General features: G+C 26.9%; 2 protein-coding genes across 8 annotated transcripts; both read left to right on the top strand.

Annotated features, from left to right (window-relative positions):
* Positions 1-312: 312 nt before the first annotated feature.
* On the top strand, positions 313-2,732 carry LOC134834324 (ELAV-like protein 2). The gene is made up of 7 exons (XM_063848947.1): positions 313-408; positions 516-715; positions 1,247-1,466; positions 1,590-1,693; positions 1,747-1,900; positions 1,970-2,210; positions 2,280-2,732. The coding sequence occupies exons 3-7, from the start codon at positions 1,274-1,276 to the stop codon at positions 2,605-2,607; spliced, it is 1,020 nt and encodes a 339-aa protein (XP_063705017.1). The 5' UTR covers positions 313-408; positions 516-715; positions 1,247-1,273; the 3' UTR covers positions 2,608-2,732.
* A 2,474-nt stretch (positions 2,733-5,206) lies between these two features.
* LOC134834287 (zinc finger protein 184-like) lies at positions 5,207-19,475 on the top strand. 7 transcript variants are annotated; one of them, XM_063848906.1, is made up of 9 exons: positions 5,207-5,375; positions 12,484-12,626; positions 14,718-14,909; positions 16,308-16,527; positions 16,577-16,749; positions 16,815-16,898; positions 17,013-17,469; positions 17,536-17,623; positions 19,006-19,435. In XM_063848906.1, the coding sequence occupies exons 2-9, from the start codon at positions 12,486-12,488 to the stop codon at positions 19,007-19,009; spliced, it is 1,359 nt and encodes a 452-aa protein (XP_063704976.1). In that variant the 5' UTR covers positions 5,207-5,375; positions 12,484-12,485; the 3' UTR covers positions 19,010-19,435. The 7 variants fall into 7 exon arrangements, with proteins under 7 accessions (XP_063704976.1, XP_063704973.1, XP_063704970.1 ...); XM_063848902.1 differs by lacking the exon at positions 5,207-5,375 and adding exons at positions 6,311-6,327; positions 6,391-6,485 and having other exon boundaries at positions 17,536-19,467; XM_063848903.1 differs by having other exon boundaries at positions 5,207-5,362; positions 17,536-19,468.
* The last annotated feature ends 463 nt before the right edge of the window (positions 19,476-19,938 follow it).

The following is a 19,938-nucleotide window of genomic DNA, read 5'->3' as shown; positions in this document are numbered from 1 at the left end:
TAATTAAGGTTATTCTTATTTGATAACCACGGTTTTTGTATGCATGAAAAAGTAATGATGCAGACTAAAATAAAATTATAATATGTTAAATAAATCTAAATAACTATATATACGATATCAGCAAGTTTGTCAGCTATTTACTATTTTGCCTTTTTTAACTGCCTTTTTAAATTAAAAGAAACTTGTACTGTGTCATGAATTTAATCCTGATCCTAGTAAGATACGACGTTTCATTAATGCGCAAGCTCGCGGAAAACTCTACTCCTGCAAAATCGATTATTATAACTGTATGAGTACGCCACCATACATATCGTCCGCAGTGAATTCTTATTAGTTCCAAGTTAGATAAACATATTTTTTTTTCAATACTGTTCTTTTTCCATATTTTCCTGAAAATAGTGAATTGAGGTGCGCCCAATCGATTTAAAGTTATGAATTTTATTAAATGTTCTCATTGAAAAGTCCTTGCTTGTAATGTGTGCTAAATGTAATCTTTTTCAACATTTTTGTTAAAGCCAAAAAGAAACACAGCTAATTATCTGATGAACTGGTCCTGCTTGGTTTTTACGAAGTAATACAAATTCATTATTGTTAAAAATACTCAAATAAAAGGAAAAGATTGTTGAAAAAGTGTAAAAGACCCCACCCAACTTTTACTTTCATACTACACTCAGACACATTTTAAAATTGGTAATCTTCAGAATACAAATATAATGTAAGTATAGCAATTGGGTTTTCATTATATATTTTTTTTGATATTATAATTAGAAAGAAGTTTCTAATCATGTCTGATCTAATAATTTCTGATTCATGTCTGATTCAACAAACATTTCAACAGATCAAAAATTGTACATAGAAAAAGAAAAAAACGTTCTCTTGAGAAACTAGCGGCTTTTTAGAAAAATAACTTAACCAACTTTAAAAATAACTTTCAAATAGGTATCAAATAATTAAAATGCAAAGATTGTGTATTTTTTAGGACTCGATCTCAAATATCGAATATAAATTATCAAATGCTGTTCATTCTTTAAAAATATAATGTTCACCGTATACAAAAAGAAAATTACATAATTTTCACTCGCTATTATCAGTGTTGCGAGATTTAGATTGATCGTCATTATTTGTCTTACGAAAAAATTCAATAGTTTTAAAATAAAATCCATAAATAAATTATTGTTTGTTTTACTTTATCGTTTCTGTTAAGTTTATCTATTCATTTAATTTTGTTCTCATTAATTATTGTCAGAGCTGAACAACAAGCAGAATAAATATTATGATGGCTAACGGAATCGAAACAAATCAACAAAATGGTCGATCGGGGTCCATCGGTAGTGGACAAGAAGAGAGCAAAACTAATTTGATTGTGAACTATTTGCCTCAAACAATGACACAAGAGGAAGTCAAATCATTATTTTCCAGCATTGGTGAAGTCGAAAGCTGTAAATTAATACGTGATAAAGTAACAGGTATTATATAGTTTTTTTCTTACTTAGGACACCTTGTTTTTTGATACAATGTTTGCACGATTAAACAAGCTTTAAAAGTGTTGCTTGTCGAATTCTAACTTAAAATTTTGATACTATCTATAGGTCAAAGCCTTGGTTACGGATTTGTAAACTATCATCGACAAGAGGATGCTGACAAAGCAATCAATACATTCAATGGGTTACGTTTACAAAATAAAACCATCAAAGTAAGTTCTTTGTAGTATGTATTTAAATTTATTATATTATCTCAAATTTAAAGGTATCTTATGCACGACCAAGTTCTGATGCTATTAAAGGCGCAAATTTATATGTTTCTGGACTCTCTAAGAGCATGACCCAACAAGATTTGGAAAACTTGTTTAATTCATTTGGTCAAATAATAACATCAAGGATTTTGTGTGATAACATAACAGGTATACATATAGTTGAATACAATTAAATGGTTTGATACTTTTTTAAATAATGTTTTTTTTATTACATAGGGCTTTCTAAAGGGGTGGGATTTATACGTTTTGATCAGCGATCAGAAGCAGAACGTGCTATTCAGCAACTTAATGGGACAACACCTAAAGGAGCAACTGAGCCAATCACTGTAAAATTTGCAAATAACCCCAGTAACAATATCAACAAGGCCATTCCTCCCCTAGCTGCTTACTTAACTCCAGCTCCAAATTTAAGGCGTTTTCCTCCTGGTCCAATCCATCATATAAGTGGACGATTTAGGTATGAATAAAAAATTTAGACAAAAAAAACACAAATCTCATTGATTTTATTTGATATTCAAACCTCTAGGTACTCTCCATTGACTGGTGATTTAGGCAATTCAGTATTATCCGCAAATGCTATCAATGGATCCGGTTGGTGTATATTTGTATACAATTTAGCACCAGAAACAGAAGAAAATGTACTTTGGCAATTATTTGGCCCCTTTGGAGCAGTTCAAAGCGTCAAAGTCATCAAAGATCTTCAGACCAACAAATGCAAAGGTTTTGGTTTTGTTACAATGACTAATTATGATGAAGCTGTCGTCGCAATACAATCATTAAATGGATATACTTTAGGTAATCGAGTCCTCCAAGTTAGTTTTAAGACGAACAATTCGAAAAATAAATCCAACTGAACAATGAAAAGAATTCACAATCTAAATACAATCTAAAATATGAAACATTTTTACTCATTGTTGTAAGGTAACAACAAACTTATATGAAGTACGATGAAACACCACCACTAACAAAAAAATAATAAGTAAAAAAACTAAGGAAATTGCTTTTCCAACTATATAGTTGTATTTAAAAAGCATCAAAACACAATTTTCTATTTTGGTCATATTCGTCAAAATATATTAAATAAATTCCATAAGCACAAATTTGTTATTTTATAATAAAATAAAAAAATCACAATTGATAGTTAAATTATTGGAATATTTAAATACTAAACTTATGCTAATACTATAATAATTATTACTTTGAAAGTGTGTTAAATTGACCTAACCTATAGTTATAGATTGTTTAATTCCAAAACATTAAAATCCATATTGATGTGTTTGCTGCATGTTATAAAGCGAATGCTTCGCTTTTATTAACCAAAAATTTTAATGTTTATCCATTTTTAGATTGTATTAAAAACTGATAAATGCTTTGTGTAAATTACAAAACAAAAATATTAGACTAGTTACTAAATACCTCGTTTTGTTTATACCTAATTACAAGATATGTTTTGAAATATTTGTATATCTTTGACTTTTCTATTATTTATATTTTATATCCTTTTGTTTGCGTTTTTTAAGAAACAATTTTATATTTAAATATGGTGTATCGTCGACGGTTCATGACCTTAGTCATGAAACAATTTATGTCATTTCAATCGTGCTCAGAACTTAATTAGAATTCTCAAAAAATCATTTGGAGTTTTCTGAGAGAGTTGATTGAGCTCTAAACACTCTCCGTATTTTAAGAATCCTCACGATATCACCATATGAAGGAAATATGATTTCTTCAAATACGGCAGTACGAGCCATTATGATCCCTACCCCTTTTTTAAATATTTATTAATATTTTAACTAATAAAATAACTCTGGTCTTTTCAAATATTAATTCAGAGAAATAAAATTGGAATATCCATTAAAATTGTTCAGTGATCTACGCATTGCACTAGTGGTTGTACGATTACCCCGATAAAGTTTTATCAGCATTTTATATTACTATTTGAGATCATTTGTTAAATAATAACTGTATTTACCTATTGAGCAGAAATAGAAATAATTATTAAATTATAAACAAAAAAAATAAATAATTAATAATATAAAGTAAGAAATAGTGATTGTAGAAAATTTTAATTCTACAATAAGATTTTGTATTCAAAAGAGTCTTCTGATGGTATAACTATTAAACATATTTACTAATCAATTTATATAAATATATACTACATTTTTACTCATCAATACATCCATAAATTTAATATAAATAAATATAAATAAATTATACTATAATTATACACATATTCATAGATTCATTTGCTTGTACTTTGTTATATATTTAGAAAAGTATGGTCAATGTATTAAATGGTATTATCATTATCATAATTTATGTATTATGCAACTATAACAAACAGTGCAATAAATTCTCTGATACTGAATTAAAACAGTATTTTCGTTATATATATATTTACTTAGATTCATCCTTTTTACTTCAAAGTATGTATAACCCAATAATTTTGTTTTAGTGTTGTTTTACTGATTTGACTAAATTTTTATTTTTGAAGGATTTTTATTTTTAAAAAATTTAAATGGAATTACCCAGAATGAAAATAAATTCAAAAATACTACTTATACAGCCTGCGCAGTATACGTATATTATATAGATTATTGGCGGGAAACTAAGATTGCATTGGTGTGAGTAAGGACAACGGCCAGACAAATTTATTGATCCACACTAAACTAGTAATTCAAAGAAAAAATCGGCTGTATTCTCTCAAAAAATATAAGAATGTAATGTGAGTTCTATGGGAAAATAATATTAAATACTACGTAAGTAAATCCTTGTTACACGAATTTATTTACCTTCTGAAAATCAAATTATAACTACATATATGAATATTATAATAAGTCTTAAATATCTTCAAACGTATGAAAGGCATTAAAATATTGGAATTTTTAAATAAAAGAACATAATCCTTTGACTATGCAATCAATTGTAAAATAGTTAAAAATTTGAATTAAGTTTTTTTTTTTCGCAGAAAAAAATTTAAAAAAGAAAATTTATTCCTCAACAAGCTGACTGAACTTTCTGAGGTCATCAAGACTCTAAAGCCATAACCATGATAATCTAAGGGTTAACAAACACGATTTAATTCAAAGAGGGATACCTACTATCAAGCTTTGAACTACATTGAGTTGCATTGGTTATATATGCACTTCGATGACAGAGAGAATGCACAAAACGTATAATGTATACGTTATACTTGATTTATACTATACATGTAGGTATGTTTGTAGCTGTACACAATATTCACATTTGTGTTTCAATATACTCGATCAGAGAGATTTTGTTTGTTGTACGCCATGTATTCGCCATTTGGCAGTACCTAGGTGAGTGTCCATGTGTAGAAAATGCATTACTATTAAATATTTGTTATGGTAAAAGAAAAAGGTAAGAACGCGTTACTCGTTATATATAAGAGCCTACATTTTTCAATAGTACGCATTTTCTATTCGTATGAAATAGGCGGAATTATTTCTAAGTAATTTGCAAAATTAATTTAGAAGGAAAATTTAATATAGAAACATTTTTATTAAGCAAAAAATGACTGAAAATCGATAAATTAAAGTGAAAACTAAATGACGATAATTTTAAAACAGTCCTGAAAACATCATTGATGTAAGAAAAGGAAGTATGTATTTAAATCGGTGTTTAGTGTATATATTACCAGTATAAACTGTAATATTTAGTGTTTAATTGATATCCATTTACTATTTCAAATATCAAAACTATATTTTCATATGTTTTACACCAAATAATTTTATAATGTTGCTGTTGCAGTACAGTGGAATATACGACGATCTTACGAGTACATTGTAACATGAAGAATACTAAACATACTAGCTACTACCTAGCTATACCCTAATATTATTTTTATTTGCAACAGACTTCTCTTAGGTTTATACAAATTTCAAATTCAATACAAGTGTCAATTTCACGGTTTAAACATGAAAAAAAAATCAAAATTGTTCGATTGAACTTTGTTCAAAAGCTCATCAAGAAAGTCAAAAAATTATTTTAAAATAATGTTTTACACAGTAAAACAATAATATATTTGATATTTTAGTTCAGAAAATACTACGATACGCGCTTGAAACTGGAGACAAAAACACAAGTTGTTGTTCACTACCTTTATTTCTCTTTGTGCTGTACAAAAGTCACTCTTCATACTCTGGGATTAAATTTTTCTCTCGCTTATTCTCTTCGTTATCATAGTGTATATTGTGTGTTTCTTACTTACCTATACTACAACAAAGCTCTCAATCTAATATTGCATTGGCTATAGTTATTCGACTTGAATAGAATATTCTCAAAATGTTTCATCCACTATTGCATCTCTGATTAATACAAAAATATAAACGCAATGCTGCGTTTAACGATTATTTTTATAAATAATGTGCTTTTAAACATATAAATATAGTAATAAAATTATTAAATAATAATCGAAAAACAAAATAAAATTTTATTTGTGAACAAAACTTATTTATATGTTATAAAAAAAATTCTCTGAATTGTCGATTGCTGTAAAATCAATTTTTAATAATGTGTACTTTAATAATAACAAAAAAGAAAAATATATTGGAGTAAGAGAATTATAGTGATTTTATATTATAAAATTTGAATGAATTCTATAATTTTCTTTGAAGTAGCATAAAATAAAATATTTCGGTGAAAATAATATATGTATTGTTATGGAGGCCTTTTATATCAGTCAGATATTTTTGTGCAATTAGATGACAAGGTAATGAAACAACAGTGCAATTCTATCTAATATGATCTAAAAGTATTTTTTTTTATAATTAATCAAAAGAGGTTCAATCAAAATTTGTTTCATTCGATAAGTTTGAATTTCAGTTAAAAAGTTATTGTTTTGCTTCTATAAACTGTAATAAAATATGCATTCATGGGTTTTTTGATTGAATGTTGATTTGGTTAATAAGTACATATATGTAAGATTACACTTGTAATAAATCAGAACTGTCATAAATCAGGGCTTTGATCATTTTACAAAAAAAAGTTTTATTGTGGATTTTCCATAGATTTGTATAAACTGTAATAATTATGGGTTTTTGGTTTTCGTTCATGAATTTCCGAGAGGACCATCTTACAGGACTACATATTTTCATTATTATTTTTATTATTTATTATTATTACCTCAACATATTGAAATTTTTCTATTTCAAGCCAAACGGAAAATTTTCTTTAAAATTACATGACATGGCTTTATTCACGGCCATTTTCAATCATTTTGATTTATTTATTTTTTTAAAATGGCAAGTTCAGTGAGCGCAAAAAGTTTTGATCCTTTGTTCGATCAAAAAATACACATGATTCGTGGTCACTCGAGGATCACATATAAGATTAAATAATTTGACAGGAAAATAAAAACATAATATATCGAAGTTGGAAAATTTGTTTCTTCCGTGTGTAAGTATCTTTCAATATAATTAAACGAAAATAATGATAACATCAACTGAAAATCAAGGTCGAAAACTCTAGCTTTGAGCTTTCATTGGAAAATTTTAATAACTAGATATAACTTTATTTAAGAATTTTCATTTTGCCACAAATTTTTTCTCGCTGGAAATGAGCAAAAAAATAATGTCAACTTATATTACACAATATTACCACAATAAATGCAAAATAAATCATTTTTTGTGATGAGGTATGCTATGTCAAAGGGTTATATTTGGAATTTTCCTTACGTTTTTACGAAACTTCTTACGAATGTTCTATTTTTTCTGTTCTCTGAAAAACCTGACGTACTACCAAACACCCCCAAAAAGAGTTTCTTGAGTAGACTTCAAGTTATGCTGTGGTAAAATTTATATGGATTGATTGGATTGAAGTATGATGTAAGATCACAAAATGTATATATTTTTGAAATTGGCAAATAAAAATTTAATAAAAAATTAAATATAAAACCATATTCCCCGGTTGAAAAATCGTAAACTATTTCCATTTTTTTTTTCACAAAATTCAAGAATAAAAATTTTTATTTAAAACAAACTTATGAAAACCACTTTGTTGTAACATATTTTTTTTTTAAGAATATCACTGAACTGGTGCATTCCATTCTAAAAATACCAAAATCACGGTTTTGATTTTTCCCGATTTTTCTATAAAACAGTACCTAATAGAAATAAAAAACTGAAAAGTTTGTGATGTCCATAAAAAAAGAAGAAAACTTTGCTTTGGCGAAATATTTTTCTCATTCTTTTTAAAAATTTTATGATAGCTTTAAAATACTTTTATCGTAAAATTTGGAAAAAAAACCGTATAGCGAAAAAAGGTCAAAATTTCAAGTTTATTATTTCAAATTTATTTTTCACCAGAATTGTTTTTCGTCTCGAGCATATCAATTTTTACCATGGAACATATGGTTGGAAACGAACCGTTTGGCTTTTGCTTTGAAAGACTAAAAATGCGATATTTTTGTGTTTTTAAAAATTTTTGAGAAATAAAAAAAAATAAAGTCGCCAAAGAAAAAGTTTCTTATTTTTGGATGGACATTATGATAAGGTAATCAAATCTGGACTTTTATAAGAAAATTTCAAATCCGGGATTTTGGTATTTTTTAGAATGGAATGCTCCAACTATAAAAACGACTGCAGTTACAAGGGAGAACACTTAATTTAACATTATAAAAATCGTACTACTAATTGTACTACTGAGTAAAACCTCCTGATTTTGAATCTTTTGTGATTTTGTTGATTAGCACATAAAATAATAATAGAAACTTTCTTTTCTTTTTTAAGAAGTTTCTTATTTTTTCGTTTTGAAAATAGGCTAAAATAAATCGAGCAAATAAAAAATCAAATCACAAAATAAAAGTTGGCAAATAAAAATAATCAAAATTCTATTATGAAAACTAAATTTGGCGAATTGAAAAGGCAAATTGGGCAAATTAAAAAATTCCTTTTTGGTAAATAATGTTTACCATGCAAGCAAATGAAGAAATCAACCTGTCAACGACAAGAGTTCTGTAAAAAATTCTGTTTTAAGAAGGAATTGTTCGATTAAAGAATTTTTTTTTAAAGTTTCATTAGAATTTTATCACAAATTAATAACTTTATTACAATTTCTATTGTTTTATGATGAAAGAAATTTAAGAAGAATTGCAAGTGTTTTATGGTCAGGGCATTAATTACCGGTACGCACTAACTAACGTTATTTTTAATTTTAAATTCAAAATTTCTATTATAAACCTGATGATGTTTTCATCAAAAAATAGACTTTAAACCTTTCTGATTACGATACAATTATTGGTTTTACAGTTCTTTAGCAATAATAAAAAATTTGATACATTTTATTCTGAATTGTCGAGAACATTTAATTTTCTTAAAAAAAATTTTAAGAAGGCACTTTAAATCCAAGTAATTTCAGAGGCTTTCGAAGTCCGAGGAGAATCACTTCCACGTGCCGATTTATTCAGAGAAAAATTTTTTGCACAATTAAAATTGGGGTGTTAATGCTGGGAATTGTTCGGAGGGGCGCTAGGTTACGAACTCATGTCAGCGAGTTGATAGTCAACGACGAAACCTCCGGACCATTGCGGCACCTTTAATTATGCTAAATAAGCTTTACTGAAATGCTTCTGAAGATCATCAAATCGATAAAAACTTAAAAATTATAAATTTTGATTTTTTCGATTTAGTATTTCAAAACCAACAATTTTTTTAAGCTCATTTTTGCTATGAAAATCCTGATAAATCATAAAAATTTTTTATGCAGATGTTAATGTACTTCTTATATTTTTTTGAAAGCATGCCCAGGCATGATCATAATACCAATAGATTACTCATGAACTTATATTCTTTGGTAATGTACGTTCATACCCAAAAAATGCGTTATGAACAAATATGAACGCTACAGTGTGTACGTAAATTTGTACGTGTATACCATGTATATCATTTTAAGAAGTTTTCTAAAAACTTTTTAAATGAGTGCATTCAAAAATGTTTTGATTTTTTCGAAATTTTTGAATTGAAAATATTTTTAATAAAATCACTGCATTTATTTTTCAAAATGTTTGGACTATATTTTTTATTTTCATTTCATTTGAAAAATTATTAACAATTATAAAAAATAATTAAAATAAAATAAATTATAAAATAAAAAACATATTAATTGACTAATATATTTAGCAAGTTCTTATGTAAAATTTTGATCTAAATTAAGTACTTTTACAAGTTTTTTTAAAAATATTAGTATATTTTCAGATTTTTTGATTTATAACAAATTTTATTTTTCTTACGAAATTTTCATTTAATTTTTCAGAAAAACTTTATTCAATATTTTATTCAAATATTTGAATAATTCTTACTAAATCTTTTAAATATAGTATAAAAAAAATATGAATCAAATTATGAACGACTTATGAACGACATAAACAATTATGAACAGTTATGAACAATTATGAACGTTATGAACGCTATATGAACACGATATGAACGAATTTTTGTTCTACGAATGATTCATAATGGTTATGAACATTTTGTGATCATGCCTGGAAGCATGCACTAAAACGTGCAAAACAAAGGTTTTAAGCAATTTTTAATGTAATATTACAATCCCGGTAAGAAATATGAATAAAAACGCAAGTTTTATAATTGAAAATAATGAACATAACATCACAAAAATCAGTTCCCAAATATCCTTATTCAAAGACCAAAAAATTAATTAACAAAGTCAAAAAATCCTAAACTTAACGGTAAGTAATGCCCTGACTCTAATGGAAATACTAATTTTTTCAGTAAATTGAAATCCTATTCGCTAGCAGAAATCGCAAGTTTAGATAAAAACAAGTTAATATTAAAAAGATATCAAATTGATATTAATTAGATATTAAAGAGATATAAAATGCAAAAATAACACTCTTTAGCTTAAACTTTAACACTTTTAATTTTTTTACCGCATTTTAAAGGATACTTTGGTATTCTCCAAGAAAATTTGCCCGTATGTGGTAGCCTGCGTAAGTCGATGATGTGTGAATGAATTGAGAAAGACTTTAAATGAATATGAAGTCAAAATGCGTTAGCTTTGTTCGTCGTTCTTCTGACGAAGAATTCATATTTTTTGTAGTTTTGGGTATTCCAAAAACGTTTTCTGTTTCGCGTTTCATTTTTGAAAGAAAAACCATGGATGATATAGAAATTTTATATATATTTTCGTTTTTAGTATTATTTCGTGTAAAAAAGTAATAAAATTGTGCAATTTTGAATTATTTTCTATAATATTGTTATTAAATAACACTGACCGACACGAAAACCACTACATCAATGTGTCTCAGAAATTCTAGCTGATTATTAAACTAGGTGTCTAGACGTTTCCAAAATGCCCACTCATAGGTCTGTAGCACGTCGGAATCCGAGGCAATTTGCATTTGAAGTTTCTATGGATTTCAGGTATCTCTTTCAAGGAATTTTTACATATTTCGGAGGTTTTCAGCCAAGGTTTTCTTAACCTATAAGAGTTGTATATTTTTGGAACTTTTGGGCAATTTTTATCGAAAAAAAGGATAAATTGCACATATGAAGCAAAAAATGAGATTTTTAAGTTCTTCTAATTTCAAAGTTTTCGTGAAATGTTTGGTTCAAAATGACTTTTTATGCCTTAAAAAAATATAAAGAACACAAAATAGTTGAAAAAAATTAATTTGGAGCATTTTGAAAATTTGACTTTTTACCCGTTTGTATGGCTATGTGCGATTTATCCTTTCACTTTGCATATGTGCGATCTGGCATATTGCAATAAAACACACATTTTCGAACAAATTTTGAAATTTTCTTTATGTATCTGAAAGTACTCGTCTTTCCGCATATTTTCTTATTCTTAACTCAATTTTGCCAAAAAGTGCGTATGTGCGATTTATCCTTTCAGCCCTTCAATTTTATTCTTAAACCTACATATTAATAAAATTTAGAGGTTTTCCTATCTATCTTAATAAGATATTTGTACGAAAATCATAAAAAATTTGATTTTCTGATCATTGAAAATTTTATGAAAAATCACGATAGCTTACGATAGAACAGAATATATTTTGATGTAGATCTTACTCTGATCCTACCAACATCCTACTTATTTTCTGATGATCCTAAAGCTAGAAGAATTAGATTTGATTTTTATTTATAAGTAATTTTAAAATCTGAGATTTTGGTATTTTTTTAAATGGAAACACCTAATAAGCTCCAAGATTGTTTATGTAAAAAAAATGTATCTTTAAGATTAAAATCTAAGCTGACTCTAAAAAATTTAATAAAACTAGTGATTAGTTCTCGGATCGACGAACTTAAGAGCATTTACTGTATCGTATTTTTAAAATTAAATATTTCTTACTTTTTTTTAAAATTTAAATATTAAATAAAATTTAGTAGGTACTCAGTAGTAGGTTTTAGTAAGTAAAATTTGAACTCAAAATAGAAAGAAAATCGAGCTAAAATTTCCAAAAATTGAAACTAGTCACGTTCAGTTTTTGGAGATTTTAGTTTGATTTTCTTTGTATTTTAAGTTATAAAAAGTTACCAAGAAGTCCATCTAATCCAAAATGCAAAAAAATTGAAGAACGTGACCTATTTTAATCTAAGTAAAAATGAACCGGACCAATTTACAAAACTCCCCGTTTTGCAAATCTGACTTTGGTACGATTCTTTGTGTTCCCCAACGAAAAAACAACTTAATATTTATTTTGTTCTTATTTGACGATATTTACATTTTTTATTTAATTCGAATTCTTGCAGAAATGGGCAATGAGCACTACTGCTTAAGGTGGAGCAATCATCAATCCAACCTGCTAGGAGTGTTTAGTGAACTACTACAAGAAGAAAGTTTAGTTGATGTCACTATCGCTTGTTCCGAAGGCGCATCAATTAAAGCTCATAAGGTAAGATTATGAGTTTCAGATCTTTTATTTTTTGTATATAGTTTAGTTTTATCATATAATACAAGACAAGCATTGTCGATTCGATGAGACCCATTGACATTCAGACAGAGCAACAAAGCTACCATGCACGACATTGCAAGAATTCCCATGATTGAAGAATTTGGAACGAAATCGACAAATCGTCATTTGTCAAAGATGATCAATCATGACAACGCTTTGATACGGGGACTGGCGTCCCATTTTTGACTGTCCTTTGATTTATTTTTAATTTTTAAGTTTTTTTTTTAAGAGAAAATATGATATCGACTGGCGAGTTTTTTTTAACTTTTCTCGCTTGACATGATTGTAATCGCGATTTATCGTTTTTTAAATTCCTTTTGGAATGTTCACTCCGTTCCTAGTTAAATGTAATTTTTTTGTATTTTTTTTTAATGAGAAGAGATCATGCATCGGTGTCGCCATGCACCAGAGATGCCCCAAAAAATTGTGACCCGCTCAAGTGACACGCACATTGCTTGTTGTGTAAAAAATGAAAAAATGTTATAATAAATTAAATTAAAAAAAAAAAAATCATAAAAAACCCATATGTAATTATTTTTTTGTTTTTGCTCATAAAACAAAATTTATTAAATTATTTAGTTGCAACACAATTTTGAACTTTTGATAAAATCGTAATAGAAATAAAAAAAACTGAATACCTAATTTATCGTTATGTCACAAAAAAGAAGAAATTTTTGCTTTGGTGAAATTTTTTCTTCTTATTTTTCAAAATTTTATGATATTTTCAAAAAAAAATTATCGCAAAATATAGACAAAGACCGTGTAGAGAAAAAAATTTTGATCACCAGGATTGTTTGTCGTCTTGAGTACATCAATTATTACCATGGACTCTATGGTTGGAAACGTAACGTTTGGTCAGAAAGTCTAAAAAACTTTAAATCATTGAAAATAAATGTCGACAAAGCAAAAGTATCTTATTTTTGGATGCACATCACGATAAAACAATTAGATTCGGATTTTTCTAATTAATTTTAAGATCCGGGATTTCGATATTTTTGGAATGGAATGCTTCTTTTCTATAATTTTCCTATGATACATGCCCTTTCTAACGATCTATACCTATATCTCATACCTCTAAAGTAAAATGTCAAAGATATTTGATTTCAAAATTTTACAGTTTTTTTTAAACCTACCACTTTGCGTTGTTAGGTTTTTCATCCTCCAAATTCCATGTAAAGGTATTTCAAAAACGTTTTATATTCCGCGTTAAATTTTTGAAATACCTACAAACCAATTTATAAATTTCATATAGATTTTTGGTTTTAGTATAATTTTGTATGGAAAAATAGTCTCAAATTTTAAAGTTGTTTGAAATCAACTAAAAAAAAGCTTACAAAACTTGATTTTAAGGGCATTTAATATGAATAATACATACATATTTCAAAATGCAGTTTTTAACAAACTAAGTTTCGGGGAGAAAAAGCATTTTTTGATTTTTTAAATTAAAAAAAAAAAATTTTTTTGAAACATTTCTGTTAATTTTTTTACTCAATTTTAATAAAGTTTTATGTTTTTTTTAGAGGGCCAAGTTGCTTTAATAGTAAATTTAATAATAAAAAGGCGCCTTTCAAACCACAGAAATTGGCATTACAATGATTGTAAATTTTATGAATCTTTTGCGAAATTTTTTCAGGGGGGCGCCAACGGCCAAAAAGGCGCAAGTTTTCAAGTCCAAATTTTAGGATCGCTACGCCCTTCAAATTTATGCGGAACTTTACTGTCGTGTATCACCTTACCGCCTTTGATTCTGACAATTTTTCGACGTTTTCTAAATAGAGTGCACCAAAAACAAAGTAGTATATGGAATATATACTACAAATATTATGAATTCATGTCATCGTTGATAATTTTTTTTCCACATTTTTTTCTCACTCATCTTAAATTTCAAGGAAATTATCAAATTTCTTGCAAAAATCAGTTTCTTTTATAACATTTCAAAGTAAAAATGTGGCTCAATATTTTCACATCAGTATTTCGGTCGTTTCGTTTCAAGCGATAACTCTGTTTTTAAAAAAAATTAATTTTTTTCAGGTGGTGCTGTCAGCATGTTCATCCTACTTTCAAAATTTATTCTTAGAACATCAGTTTAAGTACCCAATTGTTATATTAAAAGACGTGAACATATCGGAACTACGAGCACTGGTAGAGTTTATGTATAAAGGAGAAGTAAATGTCGAGTATTCTCAATTGCCATCGCTTTTGCGGACTGCTGAGAATCTACAGGTAGAGTATTCTACAACATAAAAAAATTGAAGCTTCTAAAGTTTTGCTAGAAAGCAGCATATATGTCGACATTTATGCAGCATAAAAATCACATATCGATTTCTAAAATAAAAAAATAAAAATATTTCAAAGAAAATTATTTTTTTTTAAAGAAGACCGATACATTTTTTCATATTTTTGAACAAAAGTTTGTAGATTTCAAAATGAATTTAGGGTTACCAGAGTCCTTATTTTTATAGGGATTACTCCCTATATTAAGACTGAATTCCAATATACTTATAAGTTGCATGGATATCCCTAGATTTCAAATTCGCCGAACTTTCAGCAAAATTTGATTTTTTTATCATATTCTTCATCTTATCGTAGAATATCCAGTATTTAGTGACAAAAAAACTTAATTAAGTCTAAATATAAAGTTTTTTCTTTTAATTTTAATTTTTAATTATTTTCTCATTTCAATAGTATCAATCGTTTTAAAAAATTTTGCTGTTGACATATTGAAAGAAAAATTGAATTGAAATCTCATACAAACTTTTAACAATGTAGTAATATTGAATTTGTTTTACAGTTTCAAAACATTTTTAAAAAAGGTTCAATTGAAACTGTTTTTTTTAAATTTTCATTTCACTCGATTTTTCGAATTTTTATTTTGACCAGACTTTGGATAATTTCGTCAAAATATAATTTTTTTAATATTTCTTATTATATTTTTTTTTATCAATTTTGAAGATTTCATTGGACTTATTTATTTAGAGTAAAAAAAACAAAATGTTTATTTAAAAAACTGAAATTTAACACTGATTTAAAACTGAACTATTAAAATTTAAAAATTATGAATGTATGCAGCATACATGTCGATATATATGCTGTATGCATGCATATTTTTTTACATGCAGCATATTCCAAACACTTACAAAAAATATGAAAACTGAATTCAAAATTTTCATGAAAAGGCAATGGATCATGCAATCCCTTCAATAAGGATCAAAAATAAAAAAGTTTTGTTAAAATATGATGCTTGAAAACGTTATCAAAACTTTTTCAAAATATGCTCTTAACAACGATAACTTCTCTTATTTCAACGATTCATAAAACCTATCAAATTAACTTTATTTTTATCAATAATTGCAAAAAGTGTCAAAAAAATCATAAAAATTTAGATTTCATGGGTTTTCTTTTAAAAATTCAGTCCAATTCGAAGATTTTTGCTATCTGTGAAGTCAAAAATTACCTCTACAAATTTTAATTTTGCATGGATATGAAATGGCTGATAAAAGATACAAAAAGGGCAAAAATGGCTAGTAATTACTCAAAATATTATAATTCTATGTTGGTTTAAAAAGTTCTAAATTAAAAAAATTACAAATTATATTTCACATATATATTTATTCATTTCAGATAAAAGGTTTAGCAGATATGACAAATCAAGATATTTATTCATCGGATAAACCATTAGTTACAAAAATTTATAAAAGCAATGATGAAGAAACAAAATGTAGCAATAGATTGTCTACAGCACTGTGTGATCAATATTTTAGTTCTAATACAAACCAAAGGGTGAAAGAGGGTGATAATGTTCTGAGTAAAGGAGGAGAATCTACTGCAACTGCATTAACTGGTAAAACTGCAATAAGAATTTATTTAAAATGTTTACAAACTCGTATTAGATATTACAGAAAGTATCAGCAATATAGTGCCAGATTTAGTCTCCAATAGAGAAAAACAGTCTGAAGATGATCAACTACTAAATAGTGATAAAACATCAGCAGCACCAACATCTCCAACGCACGCTCAAATCGAGCCTCAACCTAGTACATCTGGACTTCAGGAAGTAGCACTGGTAATTTGAGTATGAATAATAATTCTTTGATCATCAAATTCATTATATTTAATTTTTTTTACAAGTATCTGAAAAAGGAAGTTGATTGGGACAGAAAAGATACAGCTTCAGAAAGTCACTCATCAGATGCTCCATCACCAGTTGATAAGGTTCGTATTAGAATATTCAAACTCTAAACACTTTTACTTGAAATCTTAATAATGACCTAAAATTATTTAATTTTATTGAAAAATACATGAGTTATAAATACGTTCTCTATTCAGGAATCTGGCGAAAGCGTTGATTTACGAGGGAGTATGTCGTTATATCAGTGCATGTATTGTGGTGTTAGGCTTTCTCACCAAAGCAAATTAACTAGACATATATTATCACATTCGTTAGAAAGTTTAAAGTATCGAGAAACTATGTTTCAACATGCTCCGTTATCAAGTTTCATAAAATCAGAATCAACAAGTGATATAAATGTTCAACCATCTGCAAGCTCTGAACCTATGGAATTACAAGAAAGCTCTACAGAAATGGAATTTCCCATGGCAACTGGTTCAAATGAACAAGGAAATTTAGTTTTATGTAAATTTTGTGGTAAAAACTTTCCTGATGTGTCATCATTGATAACACATCTTCCAATCCATACGGGTGATAGACCTTTCAAGTGTGAGTACTGTGGAAAAGCGTTTAAACTACGACATCATATGAAAGACCATTGTCGTGTTCATACAGGTTTGAATAAAAAATTATTGCCTTTTATGAATACAATAAATTATTATTTATCATTATAAATTTTAGGTGAACGACCATTTCGCTGTGGAATGTGTGGCAAAACCTTTTCTCGTTCTACTATTCTTAAGGCCCATGAAAAAACACATTATCCTAAGTATGTGAGAAAATTCTTATCACCTAGTCCAGTTGATAAAGGAGAACAACCTCAATGAAAACATTGAATAGCAATTTTTTTATTAATTATAGTATCAGAATCAAATTAAGATATTTTGTTCCTGCAATTATGAGTTCTTAAGTGACAAAACTCATTCAACAATTATTAAAGATATGAAATGAATGTATCGTGTTTAATTTATAAGGCTTTTATTTATTGACCTTTCTTATTTAATTTTTTTCTACATACATACTTACATGTATGATGAATCACAGAGAAAAAAGGCATGGTGAATAAGAAATATGTTTTTTTTTTACCTACCTTTACACGAAATCTGTATGGAACTGTTCTTTTGATTTGATTTTTTTACTATACCAATTTGTAAGAGTTGATATTTAATATTAGACAGCAATTTGCAGTAAAATTAAACAATTAAATTAATCATAATTACTTGAATTTGCCCATTAATACTCAATTAAAGTAACAAAATAATTGAACTTTTACAAACGAATGTCAGAAGACTTCAAGAATAGCAAAGGAAGTATAGCTAATATCTAAAAATAAAGCTTTTTCATAAAACATTTTAACATACCGTTCTTTTTATAAACTGCACAAAAATTTTAAGAATGAATTAAAGATATTAGATATTCTCCCTTAGTCGTATAAATTTGATAAAGTTTTAGTAATGTTCTAGCACGTTCAAGTTGTTTCTTCAAATATTACCTAAATCCGTGCAATTATGTAAATCAAAAAAAAAATTACAAATATTATATACGTTTTTAATTTTTTTAGGCGCTCCAAAAATGTTTCAAAATTTTTTTTTAAAGTACAAATTTCATTGTCGGTTTTTAACGTTTCCTCAGAATTTTAACCACCTAAGTCTCATAAAAAATTGTGACTTTGAGATTTTTGTTTTTACTGGAAATGTTCTGAATTTAATTGTTATTACCATAAATATTAAGAATCGGTAACAATTTCTTAAATTTAGTAGTTTTGATTGAGAAAATTATTTTTTATTTTACGTTAACTTTAATCCATTCAAAACAAAAAAAAAATGTGAGGAACAAATTTTGAAATTAATGTGAAGCGGCCTTATATTCTATCAAATCAGATAATTTTTAAAATTAAAAAAAAACTTTTCTGAGTAAATATTAAAACTGCTGATAAATAATATTTTTTAATTTCATTGAAAACTTTATTATAACATATAGGTTCTAAAGCACGAAACATTAAATATGAAATATATATTAGTTTTCTGGTAATTTTGGCTCTACGCTGGACTTTTCGAGAGAAACGCTGTCTAATATATGATATTGAGCTCCAACTTTTAGTGATTAATTGAATATTATGCTTAGTAACTTAACAATATTTTTATTTAACAGATGATAAATGTTAGTCAAAGAATTTTAAGTTAAAGATTGCACAACAGTTGCCTTTGAAAGTTAAAGTACTGAATTTTATTACGAATAAAATCAAGTTGTATTAAATACAAAGCAAACTTTAAATAAAATAAGTTTTTTTTATTTGTATCTTTAAGCAGAGGCCGGTTAAGAGAAGAAGATTTTGTTCAGAATATCCCTCAACTAAATTAAAACTAAACTAAACTAAACAATATTTTCAAACCGACCAACAAACACGCAAGTATGTATAGCAAAGTATGCGTAAACAAAATTTAGACAATGCACTGGATAAGAAATTTCATCATGTAAAATTTAATTTTCATAGGTATTTTAAAGTTTGGTCTTGATTTACTATTTTAAATCCCTTAAAATTGTTAAAGTACACATAACTCCTTATTATTTAAAATATTATTAATTTATATATATATATGTATGTTTCTTATACGCTAAATTTTTATGAAAAGTTTCAATTCGATTTATATTTGTTGTTTCTTCAATAATTTACTAATATTTTTTTCAATCGATTTTTTATAAATTATGTAGACGTTAGGCTTTTTGGATTTATCAAGGGACGAAACATTCAAATTTAAAAGCAAAGAAAATATATTGTTATGGATTTTCGTGAACTCTTCAAGTTTCAAACCGCTTTGGCTCAAAATTTCTTCGTGGTCTTCATAGAAATTTATAAGATAAGAATAACATCGTAAATAAAGTATTGAAAACTTTGATTTGCACACGAGTTTCGTTACAAGCTGTTCTTGCTGATAGTTTATGATTGTTAAAAATTTTGTAAGTATATGATAAAAGTTTATTACTAAAAATAAAAAGTAATACTTTTTTGAATAAGGCTTACAAGAACAAAGGTTATCAGTTTCTATATTACATTTAGCTAATAATATTTCAATTAACTCGAAA

Source organism: Culicoides brevitarsis, chromosome 3, assembly GCF_036172545.1.
Source record: "Culicoides brevitarsis isolate CSIRO-B50_1 chromosome 3, AGI_CSIRO_Cbre_v1, whole genome shotgun sequence".
In the NCBI taxonomy this organism is placed as follows: domain Eukaryota; kingdom Metazoa; phylum Arthropoda; class Insecta; order Diptera; family Ceratopogonidae; genus Culicoides; species Culicoides brevitarsis.
Note: the sequence above shows the minus strand (reverse complement) of the source record. Positions and strands in the feature narration are given on the sequence as shown.